At 47.4% G+C, this 14,775-nt stretch overlaps 1 protein-coding gene across 1 annotated transcript; it reads right to left on the reverse strand.

Moving 5' to 3' along the window:
• Nucleotides 1-555: 555 nt before the first annotated feature.
• LOC146175196 (uncharacterized) lies at nt 556-3,780 on the reverse strand. The gene is made up of 3 exons (XM_084585549.1): nt 3,729-3,780; nt 2,831-3,545; nt 556-757 (listed from the first exon to the last, which is right to left on the reverse strand). The coding sequence occupies exons 1-3, from the start codon at nt 3,778-3,780 to the stop codon at nt 556-558; spliced, it is 969 nt and encodes a 322-aa protein (XP_084441675.1).
• Between the last annotated feature and the right edge of the window lie 10,995 nt (nt 3,781-14,775).

Raw genomic sequence — 14,775 nt, forward strand, 5'->3', positions numbered from 1 at the left:
CGTCCAAGTATATCAAATATGCCACTTCAAACCAGCCAGGACTGTGTCCATTACTCGTGAAATGTGGCTGGGGCGGAGCAGAGGCCAAATGGCCTCACCTTGAACTCGAATAGACTGTCCGGTATGATGAATGCGGTTTTCTCACGATCTCTGTCGTCGACCGCAGTTTGCCAAAAGCCGCTCTTGATGCTCATCGATGAGAAGTACCTTGCACTGCAGAGCTGGTCCAGTGCGTCATCGATGCGAGGGAGAGAGTACACATCCTTTTTCTTTACTATTTTAGGTGGCAGTAATCGACGCAGAAACGAAATTTCCCGTCTTTCTTCTTCACCAAAACGACTAGTGCCGCCCAGGGGCTCTTCGATGGCTGAATCATGTCATCATCCTCAACTTGATAGCTTAGGCCCGGCGTTCTCTAGGCGATACACGGTAGGGCCTTTGACGTAGCGGTCGAGCGTGTTTCTCCGTGATGATGCGATTCTTTGCCAACGGGGTTTGCCGCACCTTCGACGCTGTAGAAAAGCACTCGCTGTAGCTTTCAAGAAGAGTGTGAATCTAGTCTTGTCTGTCTCGGGGGAGCTTTTGGTTGATGTCGAAATTGGGCAGCTTGGCTCGGTTCGGTTCATTGTCTTCAAGTTGGCTGGGCAGGGCGAAGACTTCTCGGGTGTCTGCCAGCTCGTCAAAGAGCGCAATCGTCATTCCCTTGTTCAGGTGCCGGTATTCTTCGGTGAAATTCATGACGAGCACTTGAGCTTGTCTATGAGGGAAAACGACGATGCCTCTTGCGATGCCAAGTGCTCTTCCCAGTAGCAACTGAGTGTTTCCTTCGACAACTTCTTCAGTGATTTCAACTTATTTTGTAATCACAGGGACAATGACGTTGATCGGGGTGGTACGGTCACTGCACCGTCGAGGACGTTGAGAGCAACGTTTTGCGTCGAAGTTCTCGTAGCAGGTATGACTTTGTAGGTCGAGAGCTTGATGAGCTTGCTTGGATTGGAGGTCAATGATCGCTCGATGCTCGTTCAGACAATCCATGCCCAGAATCACGTCGCAGAAACCCTTATATAGGACGACGAAGCTAGTAGGGTAGGCACGTTCATTTACCCTTACGGTGCATCGGCTCGACGGCGGGATAAGGTTACCGCCATCAGTGCGGATTAGCGGGCCATCCCAAGTGGTCGTTGCTTTCTTGCGCTGGGCGGCGAAAGCACCACTGATAACAGAGCAGTCGACTCCGGTGTCCACTAGGGCGATAGCCGTGCGTCCGTCGACAGCAACCTCAAGGTCGCTTGTTAGCGTCCTCGTATTGCACGTTGGCTTCGGTGTTCGATCTCTGCCTCGTCTCGTGATGAGGTCACGGCCGGGGCACACTGTCGTCACGTCGCTGGGCGGCGACATCAACTTGAAGTCAGGTCGTGATCTCGTCGATGTTGTCGTCTTGTGGATCCGCAATTTAATGGCTGCGTCGTGATCACTCGTCGTCGTGGATGGAAGATCTTCGTGTTTTCGCCGTGAAGCAACCTCCCCTCTAAAGGTTACTGTATTTATTATTTTATTATTATTATTATTATAGTTTTTTGGTGCGCTACAATAAAATAGGCAGACACTGCTTGGACCCATAGCCAGCGGCTAGTAAAGGGTCCAATGGAAAAAGTACACAGGTTGCAGGCACCCAATCGTCAAAGTTAAAGAGCCCAAATTGTTGGGCTAGTTGGTGCATTGCAGACACGTTCTAGCGCATATGAACGAGGACGAGAGAGATGTAGACAACACGAGCGCTAACTTTCAACTGATGATTTATTGACACCATTGCACATTAAATACAACCTGCATCATGACGTCACCCGACATAAACGCCGACATCACGTGGCCCCGGACAAAAAATTTAACTCTTTGGCCGTCAAAGAAACAGATGGTGTGCTGACACAGGATGCACCCGCTTTTATAATCAGATCTGCCTCGATTACTTCCCTGACATCTTTACACACATGTTTGGCTACTATCTTGCACGCGCTAAAAAGTGGTTTGCACGCTTTTTTATTCTTTTCAGCACAATCGTGACAATGCACAGATAGATTACCATCCCTGTAGTTGCCCACGTTCATCCTGTGCTTCAATAATCTCTCATTGACACATCGGCCAGTTTGGCCGATGTACCTCGAGCCACATGACAGGGGAATCTCATACACCACCCCGGACGAACAAGCTACAAAGGGCTCTCGATGTCTAATTGTGCACTGCTGTTTTGGCCTTGAGAAAGGGTTGGTCAATTTCACAAGTCTTCCTAGCTTCTCGGGAGCCGATAGCACCACTGTGACGTTGCTGCGTTTCGCTATCTTTTTTAGGCGATGCGAGGTGTTTTCAAATAAGGAATTACCACTGTTCTTTTTTCATTTCCATCGCTCAGTCTTTGTTTTTTCTTTGTTTTTCCTAGCATCCCTTCTGAAGCAGATACAATGAGGCTGGTAGGGTATCCCGCTGACACAAACGCGTTATTTGCCTTTGAAAGCCATGGGACATTGAATGGCAACAGGATTTTTTCAGGGAATTATTGAAGCACTGCTTGACTATTGCTCTCTTGACAAGTTTAGAATGTTATGAGTGAAACGGTAGTAGGGGTTTTTTAGCCCTTGGATGATACTCCCAACAAACGCGTTTCTCAGTGAGGGTTAGCTTCAGATCTAAAAACTGTAGGACACCATTCTTTGGAATTTCATGCGTCATTTCCAAAGGATTAAAACACTCGTGAAAAAGGGCTAAAAGCTGACTTACAGTAGTCGAAAAATCCTCGCAGTCTTGTAAAACAATTAAAAAATCATCAACATACCTAAAAACAGACATATTTGCAAAAATTCCGAGTCGGTCAGACACGATTCTGTCACAATGGGCTAAAACAATATCACTAAGAACAGGAGCAATACATGAGCCAATACAGACACCTTGCTTTTGTATGAAGACCTGGTTATTCCATTCTATGTAGGTTGACTTTAGATAAAACGAAAGCAATTCGAGAAAACTTTCCACGGATACACCTGCTGAATTTTGAAAAGCCACTGGTCCAAAGCAATCAATGCACTCTTTCACACAACTGAGGAGTTTATCTTGTGGCAAGGAGTAATATAAATCCTTTATGTCAAAAGAGCAGGCCAAAAGACCTTTGTTATGGTTCTCCTCTAAGAAATCTATAACTTTTTCGGAACTTTGAATTTGAAAGGGGTCGTCAATATTTAAAAGATTTAGTTTTTCTTGGAGGAAGAGTGCGACTGCTTTCTGCCACGTGCCATTTTCCGATACTATCACCCTTAGGGGACACTCCACTTTGTGGGTTTTAGCGGTGAACATAACTTGCAAAAACGTGGCGTTGCTGTTTTCTATGGTTTTAGCCAATCTATCCAGGTTGAGTTTGCTACAAAGAACTTTGCCAGCCGACTGTAATTTTTTCGCTGATACCAATTGATTCCCATGTAGGACGGATGACAACGCGTCAAGGGCCTTCTTTCCAAACTGATCCCTCGTTATCACCACGAACCCGCCTTCTTTGTCTGAGGGAAGAAGGGAAAGATCATTTTTTCTCAGATCCGCAGCCAAACGACCCAGCGAAAAGCATGGCCTTACTCTTCTACCGCGATTTATCACATCAACCCCTTCTGAAATGCACCTTTCAGCTTCAATGGTTTCAGCATATCGCGAAACACGTCGAACAAAGGACAGTTGCTCAGGGGCACTCAACTTTGGCTCGATGGCGAACTTGGGTCCCAGGCTGAGGATGCTATCCATGTTCTCTGGTAGACGACCTTGTCCTGTGGTCTTTACTTCGCACCTTGCGACAGGGGGCTTTTTGGGATGGCCGGCACGAAGCTTCCTTAGCTGTTGCTGCCACACACTTTCAGTAAAGCGGTCCACTATGGTGAAGAAGGAGCGTAGCGATTGATTTCCACCGGTTGGCTTTGTCGGATCCTGAAGTCGCGTGTAGAGAAGATCTCTGCAAAGGCGCGCTTGGCGTCGCCACTCTGATCTCAGTATTCTGCACACCCTTGCACCATGACCCACTGATGGCATAAAACCACCAAAGGCCATATTGATGTCGCCCGGCAGAAGCTTGTTCCGGATGCAAAAGGACAGGGTACGACCACGGCATTCCGCGTTCACAATCAGAGAAGCAATGACGCAAGGTTGAAGATACGAACATGAAGAAAGAGGGCCCGATGTACTAGAAATGAAGCTCAAGAGCACAAATTGTTGGGCGAGTTGGTGCATTGCAGACACGTTCTAGCGCATATAAACGAGGACGAGAGAGATGTAGACAACACGAGCGCTAACTTTCAACTGATGATTTATTGACACCATTGCACATTAAATTTTTTTTCTATTTTTTTTAATTGTTTTACAAGACTGCGAGGATTTTTCGACTACTGTAAGTCAGCTTTTAGCCCTTTTTCACGAGTGTTTTAATCCTTTGGAAATGACGCATGAAATTCCAAAGGATGGTGTCCTACAGTTTTTAGATCTGAAGCAAACCCTCACTGAGAAACGCGTTTGTTGGGAGTATCATCCAAGGGCTAACAAACCCCTACTACCGTTACACTCATTACATTCTAAACTTGTCAAGAGAGCAATAGTCAAGCAGTGCTTAAATAATTCCCTGAAAAAATCCTGTTGCCATTTAATGTCCCATGGCTTTCAAAGGCAAGTAACACGTCTTGTGTCTGCGAGAAACCCTACCAGCCTCATTGTATCTGTTTCTGAAGGGATGCTAGGAAAAAGAAAGAAAAAACAAAGACTGAGCGATGGAAATGAAAAAAGAACAGTGGTAATTCCTTATTTGCATAACACCTCGCATCGCCTAAAAAAGATAGCGAAACGCAGCAACGTCAGAGTGGTGCTATCGGCTCCCGAGAAGCTAGGAAGACTTGTGTAATTGACCAACCCTTTTTCAAGGTCAAAACAGCAGTGCACAATTAGACATCGAGAACCCTTTGTAGCTTGTTCGCCCGGGGTGGTGTATGAGATTCCCCTGTCATGTGGCTCGAGGTACATCGGCCAAACTGGCCGATGTGTCAATGATAGATTATTGGAGCACAGGAGGAACGTGGGCAACTACAGGGATGGTAATCTATCTGTGCATTGTCACGATTGTGCTGAAAAGAATAAAAAAGCGTGCTAACCATTTTTTAACGCGTGCAAGATAGTAGCCAAACATGTGTGTAAAGATGTCAGGGAAGTAATCGAGGCAGATCTGATTATAAAAGCGGGTGCATCCTGTGTCAGCACACCATCTGTTTCTTTGACGGCCAAAGAGTTAAATTTTTGTCCGGGGCCACGTGATGTCGGCGTTTATGTCGGGTGACGTCATGATGCAGGTTGTATTTAATGTGCAATGGTGTCAATAAATCATCAGTTGAAAGTTAGCGCTCGTGTTGTCTACATCTCTCTCGTCCTCGTTCATATGCGCTAGAACGTGTCTGCAATGCACCAACTCGCCCAACAATCTGTGCTCTTGAGCTTCATTTCTAGTACATCGGGCCCTCTTTCTTCATGTTCGTATCTTCAACCTTACGTCATTGCTTCTCTGATTGTGAACGCGGAATGCCGTGGTCGTACCCTGTCCTTTTGCATCCGGAACAAGCTTCTGCCGGACGACATCAATATAGTCTTGGTGGTTTTATGCCATCAGTGGGTCATGGTGCAAGGGTGTGCAGAATACTGAGATCAGAGTGGCGACGCCAAGCGCGCCTTTGCAGTGATCTTCTCTACACGCGCCTTCAGGATCCGACAAAGCCATCCAGTGGAAATCAATCGCTACGCTCCTTCTTCACCATAGTGGACCGCTTTACTGAAAGTGTGTGGCAGCAACAGCTAAGGAAGCTTCGTGCCGGCCATCCCAAAAAGCCCCCTGTCACAAGGTGCGAAGTAAAGACCATAGGACAAGCTCGTCTACCAGAGAACATGGATATCCTCAGCCTGGGACCCAAGTTCGCCATCGAGCCAAAGTTGAGTGCCCCTGAGCAACTGTCCTTTGTTCGACGTGTTTCGCGATATGCTGAAACCAGTGAAGCTGCAAGGTGCATTTCAGAAGGGGTTGATGTGCTAAATCGCGGTAGAAGAGTAAGGTCATGCTTTTCGCTGGGTCGTTTGGCTGCGGATCTGAGAAAAAATGATCTTTCCCTTCTTCCCTCAGACAAAGAAGGCGGGTTCGTGGTGATAACGAGGGATCAGTTTGGAAAGAAGGCCCTTGACGCGTTGTCACCCGTCCTCCTTGGGAATCAATTGGTATCAGCGAAAAAATTACAGTCGGCTGGGAAAGTTCTTTGTAACAAACTCAACCTGGATAGATTGGCTAAAACCATAGAAAACAGCAACGCCACGTTTTTGCAAGTTATGTTCACCGCTAAAACCCACAAAGTGGAGTGTCCCCTAAGGGTGATAGCATCGGAAAATGGCACGTGGCAGAAAGCAGTCGCACTCTTCTCCAAGAAAAACTAAATCTTTTAAATATTAACGACCCCTTTCAAATTCAAAGTTCCGAAAAAGTTATAGATTTCTTAGAGAAGAACCATAACAAAGGTCTTTTGGCCTGCTCTTTTGATATAAAGGATTTATATTACTCCTTGCCACAAGATAAACTCCTCAGTTGTGTGGAAGAGTGCATTGATTGCTTTGGACCAGCGGCTTTTCAAAATTCAACAGGTGTATCCGTGGAAAGTTTTCTCGAATTGCTTTCGTTTTATCTAACGTCAACCTACATAGAATGGAATAACCAGGTCTTCATACAAAAGCAAGGTGTCTGTATCGGCTCATGCATTGCTCCTGTTTTTAGTGATATTGTTTTAGCCCATTGTGACAGAATCGTGTCTGACCGACTCGAAATTTTCGAAAATGTGTCTGTTTTTAGGTATGTTGATGACTTTTTAATTGTTTTACAAGACTGCGAGGATTTTTCGACTACTGTAAGTCAGCTTTTAGCCCTTTTTCACGAGTGTTCTAATCCTTTGGAAATGACGCATGAAATTCCAAAGGATGGTGTCCTACAGTTTTTAGATCTGAAGCTAACCCTCACTGAGAAACGCGTTTGTTGGGAGTATCATCCAAGGGCTAACAAACCCCTACTACCGTTTCACTCATCACATTCTAAACTTGTCAAGAGAGCAATAGGCAAGCAGTGCTTAAATAATTTCCTGAAAAAATCCTGTTGCCATTCAATGTCCCATGGCTTTCAAAGGCAAGTAACGCGTCTTGTGTCAGCGGGATACCCTACCAGCCTCATTGTATCTGTTTCTGAAGGGATGCTAGGAAAAACAAAGAAAAAACAAAGACTGAGCGATGGAAATGAAAAAAGAACAGTGGTAATTCCTTATTTGCATAACACCTCGCATCGCCTAAAAAAGATAGCGAAACACAGCAACGTCAGAGTGGTGCTATTGGCTCCCGAGAAGCTAGGAAGACTTGTGAAATTGACCAACCCTTTTTCAAGGCCAAAACAGCAGTGCACAATTAGACATCGAGAACCCTTTGGAGCTTGTTCGTCCGGGGCGGTGTATGAGATTCCCCTGTCATGCTCGAGGTACATCAGCCAAACTGGCCGATGTGTCAATGAGAGATTATTGGAGCACAGGAGGAACGTGGGCAACTACAGGGATGTTAATCTATCTGTGCATTGTCACGATTGTGCTGAAAAGAATAAAAAAGCGTGCAAACCATTTTTTAACGCGTGCAAAATAGTAGCCAAACATGTGTGTAAAGATGTCAGAGAAGTAATCGAGGCAGATCTGATTATAAAAGCGGGTGCATCCTGTGTCAGCACACCATCTGTTTCTTTGACGGCCAAAAAGTTAAATTTTTTGTCCGGGGCCACGTGATGTCGGCGTTTATGTCGGGTGACGTCATGATGCAGGTTGTATATAATGTGCAATGGTGTCAATAAATCATCAGTTGAAAGTTAGCGCTCGTGTTGTCTACATCTCTCTCGTCCTTGTTCATATGCGCTAGAACGTGTCTGTCGTCAAAGTTAGAGACATCAGAAGAAGGAACTATAATAAACATGAAGAAAGTTAGTTATCTCTTATACATTCGTAAAACTACCAATGAAGAGAAGAAAATGTAAACTAAAACCTCACAAATCAAACAAAAGCGCGTAGAACTTGTACAAGAATTAAAGCAAAGAAAGATGAATGCATAATGTCACCACACTATAACAATACATAATGTCACATGTCGCAGAGAAATAACGCATCAGATAAAATACAGGTATATGTAGGGGTTACATGGGTAATACCAGGCGAACAATGTAACGTTACAGTAGGCAAGTGCAAGTTTGGACTCAAAGTGTTTCATTCATTTTAAGGCAGTATTCTTTTATTGCAGTGGAAAAGTTCTTGGCACCCTTTACGTCATAGGGTAGAGAATTCCAAATTTTGACGCCCGTAAACTGCAGCATACGCTCACCATAAACGTTTCTTTTTATGAGTAAATTAAATTTCCCGTAAGTGTGGCTTCGGGTTGCACGTGACGGGATGTTAAATGTAGATATATCAAAGGGGAGGTTGTTACTTACTATTTTGTGAATACATTCAGCAGTGTTTTTCTGACAAAGCAGGTCAAAAGGCAGCACGCGTAGTTTAATAAATAGTGGTTTGCTGGGTAAGAGCAGTCGGAAAACGAGATTATTCTAAGTGCTCGCTTTTGTGAACGTTTAATGGGTTCTACGTAAGTATTATATGTCCAACCCCACGACTCAATGCAATATGACAGGTGAGTATGCACTAATGTGAAGTAAAGGACTCTCAGAATATTGACATCAAAATATTGGCGAAATTAATGCAGAGCATAGCAACTCATGCAATCTTTGTGCAAATCGAGTCAATCTGATGTTGCCAATGTAAATGGTTATCTAGGGTCACTCCAAGGTACGTTAAGATAGTGGTTGGTTCAAGCTGGGTCTGACTGATAGTTCATCTGATAGCACTCGAGTCCAGTGATTTTTTCCGTGAATGGAACAGTATGTATTTAGTTTTCTTAGTGTCCAATGTTAATTTGTTCGCGAGATACCAGTCTGCAATTTTTTTCAATTCTGTGTTTGCGATGCTTTCTAGTTCGGCAGTATGACAGGCAGTAACGATAATAGCAGTGTCATCGGCATACATGAGAACACTGGCTGAGAATAATATCTGAGGAAAATCGTTGACGTAAAGTGAGAAAAATAATGGACCGAGTGTTGACCCTTGTGGTACTCCTGTGTATAAGCACCGCACATTTGATGTTAGGTTATTCATTGAGACAACTTGTTTGCGATCAGGAAGGTAACTAGAAAAAAAGTCGAGCACCCTATCACGAAATCCATATATTCTTAATTTATTAAGCATAATGCCGTGGTTCACTGTGTCGAAGGCTTTTCTTATGTCCAGAAATATAACAGCGGCCAGCTCATTGTTATCTAATGCAGAGTTAATTGCCTGGGTGAGTGTAATACTGCTGAGCTAATAGAGTGCTTTGGGCGAAATCCATGTTGCTGGGGGCAGATAATACTATATTTCTCAAGAAAAATGAGAATATGTTTGGACAGAATTTTTTCACATATGTTATTAATAACGCTAAGTACGGAAATAGGCCTGTAACTAGAGGGGTCAGAAGCGTCACCATCTTTAAATACAGGGGTAACTCCAGCTACCTTTAAGGGTGACGGGTATGTGTAATTCAGAAGGGAATGATTGAACAGCCGGCATAGTATGGGCCCTGAGACAAAAACATTTTCCTTAATAACCTTTGCAGCAATGCCGTCCAAGCCTGCTGCCTTGTTTGTTTTCAACTCCATGACAACCGACAACACCTCATTGATTTCAACTTCGTGCAGAGCGAAAGAATTAACAACTGACGCTGCAAGATTATTGCTTGCACTGGCATCAGGAAGCTTTGCAGCTAGATGTGGACCGACACTTGTGAAAAATGTATTTAATTCATCAACAGTTTTTTCAGTAATATTAGAGGGAAGTGTGGGACATTTTTTCAAGTTTTGCGTGACCTCATTGATAACGTCCCACATTTTTCTTGGATTTACAGCAGAACCTTGAATTCGGCTAGTAAAATATTCTTTTTTTTTGGGCTCTCATTAAGGACACTGATTTGTTACGCACGCATTTGTACTGATACAGATAATATTTGTTGCCTTTATGATGTAGCCATTTATGATACCAATAGTCCTTACTTCTTAATATGTTCAATATTTCTTCGGTCATCCAGTGACAAATTGGTTTATGACACTGGGAAGGCGCTACACTCTGGCTGCTGCGATTTATAAGGTCCACCAGAATGCTAATCAAGTTAGAGAACTCTATATTGACATCATGATATATTAAGTCAGTATTGAGTAATAACAATTTGATACGGAATGATTCATAATTTAACTTGGTTGCATTTCTTGGTTTCATACTTTTTACTTTTGTAGGTATGTCTACCTTAAAAAAATTGGCAAGTGGTCCGAAATTGGTGTTTGCTAGATGCCAGCATGTACACTGGTGTCAATATTTGTCAGTGCATGATCAATAGATGTTGCCGAATGAGTGGTTATGCGTGTCGGAGAAGCAATCAAGTTGCGGAAGTTGTATGATTGAAGAAGTTATGTGTAATCTGGGGTACTCGTCGAACTAGTATCAATATTCATGTCACCAACGATAATAGCTCGGTTTTTGTAGCTTTTAGATAAAGAGGACAAGATTGATTCGAGTTTATAAAAAAAATCGGCAAGATTTGAATTCGGAGGTCGGTAGACTACGCCCACTATAAGACCGCATTAAAGTTTCACAAATAAAGCTTCACGTTCGGGTGAACAACAAGAGACAGATGATAAGACAGTGTAGTGAAGGCTTTCTGTCACGAATAATGCCACACCGCCACCGCGAAACTGCGTGTCCCGTGGGCGTGATATTGTCGCATAGCCGGGAATTTATATATATTCATGTTTCCTGAGCCACGTTTCAGTGGTCGCTATGATTTCAAAAACTCCCCATTGCTGACGATAAAAGAATTAAAAGAATTCAAGTTTCTGTTTATGCTGCCAACGTTACTGTTGTAGGGCCCGTGGCGCGCCGCTCATTCGAAGGCCGCGCCACTTCCCAATGCTCCCTGGGCGCTGCCTGTTTCCCTCTCCCCGCTCGTTCGGGGATAACCAGTCCCGCGCGAGGGGGCTATAAAAGAAGGCACGCGTCGGCCCGTGGCGCGCCGCGCATTCGAAGGCCGCGCCACTTCCCAATGCTCCCTGGGCGCTGCCTGTTTTCCTCTCCCCGCTCGTTCGGGGATAACCGGTCCCGCGCGAGGGGGCTAGAAAAGAAGGCACGCGCCGCCGTCTCGCCTCTCTTTGCTCCTGCTCTTCATTCCTGCTACGCTCCTGCTTTGCGCCTGGCGCTTCTCCACGGAAGACGACCCGCAGGCTGCAGCCCCCCGGACGACGACCTAGCACCGCCTTCGACGACCCCTGTGAGATTGAAGATGTTTGTTACACGGCCCGCTGTGTATTTGTCGTGCGCATCCCTCGGGCAGAGGAATCGACCACAACTGGCGCCCAACGTGGGGCTGAATTAGCACCCATGTGGACGATTTCTCTGCCAACGTGGCAGCGCACGGCAACACGACAGGCCGGTCCTTTGTATGTTAGACACGACACCATTTTGAGTTTAGGGCTATCGTGTGTGCAGATGACGCGGAGTGTAGTATAGTAGTGTTTGTACAGTGTTTTAATTTTGTTTAGGGTTATGTGTGTGCTTTTTAGTGTCGGGCTGTTTGTGTTTTAATTTTTTTGTGCATATGTTAGTTTTATGAAGTATTTAGCCTTTGTGAATAGCCTCCTGACGCGGGCTAGGTGGTAGTCGTGCGCGTGCAGCAGTTCTGCGGCTCCCGGCCGGCCTTAGTTGTTGAGTGCAATGCCTCCGAGATAAGACGTGCCAGATAGGGTCACCGTTTTGGACGCCAGTGCGTCCGGAAGTGAGGTGAGGGACGCGGTAGAGTCTGCGCAGGTTACCGATGCGGCCGCCCTGATGAGGCAGATGAACGAAATGTTGTCGATGTTCACCCGTCAGCTCGGTTCGGTGGCTAGCGCCAACCAAGCCACAGCTGCGGCGGCAGTCTCGCGTCCGCGGATAAATGTAGAGGTTCCCTCCGTTTCGGGCTACACGGACGTGAAGTCAGTCCACGAGTTCTTGCAAGAACTCGAGGATTATCAGACGGCACTGGGTTCCCCAGACGACGTGGTGCTAGAGCAGGTAATCCCCGTGGCACTTGTTGAGAGCGTGGTGCGATGGAGACGCTGCCAGCCGGCCTTCCAGTCGATGGCAGACTTTACAGATCGCTTCTGCGCCGAGTTCTTGCCGCCCGATTGCGAGCGCCGGATGCTTGAGGAGCTAGCGTTGCGCACACAGCACCCAGAGGAGAGCCTCGTCGAGTATGTACGCGCAATGCAAGAGCTCTACAAAAGGCTCCCACGGCAACCGATCTTGAACAGGTCGCGCGCGTGATCAGGCAATGCCATCCGCGCTTCAAGCCGTATTTGCGGGGACGTGGTTTTGCAAACCTCGAGGCCCTAGCACAGGAAGCGAAAGTAGTACAGGCGGATTTACTCGCTGAATTGCGCTACCAGCCACCCCCCAGGCCAGCCGAATCGCTAGAGCCGCGATGCGCCTGGGCCGGAGGCCATGACTCCGCGCCGCGAGCCAGAGGCGCAGACCAGCATTGCTGAAAGCGGCGTCGCCGCTAGTGGAGAGGAGGAGAGGGCAGACGCGAGTATCGCGCCCTGCGTAGTTAAAGAGAGAAAGGAGGCGGACAGAGCTGCCGCGCTGTGCTGCTAGAGAGAGAAGGCGCAGCAGCTGGTGCCGGCGACTACTCGCCTGCCAAGAATCGAGGCAGAGAGAAATATGTCGTGGGGAGTAGCGGTCAGTAGGGAGGAGCTAATTGAGGCCTAGAAAGCAGACGGCCTATGCCAGCCGGTGCTGACAGAACTTGCGTGTAGTGCAGCTTGCACCGGGAACGCTGAGGGCAAGTACGACGCGTATCTGCTGGGCGATGATGGCTTACTGCTCCGCTACATCCCCCAACTTGACGAGGAAGAGGCGATCGCATCCCCCTTCCGAGTCGTGGTCCCGAGTAAGTTGCGGAAACGATTCCTCCAGTACTTCCATGACTCAGCGCTGGCAGGCCATGGCAGCGGCAGTAAGACTTACGACAGGTTATGCCGTGTCGCGACCTGACCAGGTATGAGAAAGGATGTGCTGGGTTACGCCCGTACATGTCCTGTTTGCCAGGTAGCCAAGCCTCGGGCGGGGAAACCCGCTGGCATGATGAAGCCGGTAGTTAGCAACTATCTGTGGCAAGTGGTCGCCTGCGATATCATGGGACCCCTCTCTCGCTCCGCGCGCGGACACCAATATATCCTGGTAATAGCGGACCACTATTCCAAGTGGGTTGAGGTTTTCCCCCTTAGGAAGCTTGTGTCAGAATGGATTTGGGAGAAATTGTTGGAGACATTCACTCGTTTCGGTTTCCCTTCCGACCTGATTTCAGACAATGCCTCGTATTTCAGAAGCAAAGTCTTTGTTGATTCCTGTCGGGCGCTTCAAATCCGCCACAGGAAAACGAGTCCCTACCACGCTCAGAGCAACATAACCGAGAGAGTGAATCGGAATGTTAAAAGTATGCTGGTCGCGACGACCGAGAAGCACAGAGATTGGGACGCACGGCTGTCCGAACTGGCTTTCGCCACTAGAACAACCGTGAACAGGTCGGTGGGTATGACACCTGCTTACTTGAATTTTGGGACACAGATCGCTTTTCCGCTAGAGAACGCCCTACTTGACGCGGCGGGCCCGCACCCCCTCCGCTTACGCAGTACGCGGCAAAGCTCCGCGAGCGCCTTGAGGCAGCGCAGCGCGCGGCTCATGAAAACCTCGATGTCGCGCGCATGGAGCAAGCGGATCAGTACAACAAAGGTCGTCGTCACGTCTTTTTCAACACGGGCGACTTGGTACTGAAAAGAACGCACCCGCTTATTAACGCAGCGCGTGGTTTCGCCGCGTCGCTAGCGCACAAATGGGTTGGACCATTCGAAGTTACGGCACGGACTACGCCACTCACCTACCAGCTGTGGTTGTTGGCGAGCGGTGAAACCGCTGGTCCGGTGCTGGTCCGTTTCTTATCGGATGCCTGCAACAAGCGAGGACAGCGATTTAGCAGAAGTGGTAGCCACGGCTGCCGGTACCACTCTGAATGTCCTTATGTCTTAGTTTCCCCTGCGCGGGCTTGGCGACCTTCCGCGCACACTGTCATCGTAGTTATGGCCTGGTGACGTAAAGCGGGCCCTGTACGGCAATGGGGACCTAAACCGTCGGCTTGGGGGCTCACACGCACCGCTACGCAGGTAGTTTTCGATTTCTTGAGGTCGTTCACAGGGGCGGGGTTGTGGGGCGTCGACTACAAATCCGCGGAGGCCGATTCGTCGGTACGGGCAGTTACGTAGAATGCGACCTGCCTCACCACAGTGGAAGCATAATTGGCCGGTTGTTTGCAGTCCTCCAGGCGTCGCCCTTCCTGTGGATTGGGGGTCGTTGGTAGGCTTGGCAGGCGGATGCCAACGGGCCACTTTCAGGAACAGGACGGTAGAGGCGAGGGCTTGGAAAGTCACATCGGGGCGGAGGTCAATTTAAGGCTTCAGCGCAATTCATCGCTGTCGTTTCTTGTGCTGGAGGTGTCAGAACTGTCGCTTCAGGAACACCCAGCGCTTGCTGCACTTCTTTA

Source organism: Amblyomma maculatum, chromosome 11 (genome assembly GCF_055883805.1).
Source record: "Amblyomma maculatum isolate TAMU_Amacu chromosome 11, ASM5588380v1, whole genome shotgun sequence".
Taxonomy (NCBI): Eukaryota; Metazoa; Arthropoda; class Arachnida; order Ixodida; family Ixodidae; genus Amblyomma; species Amblyomma maculatum.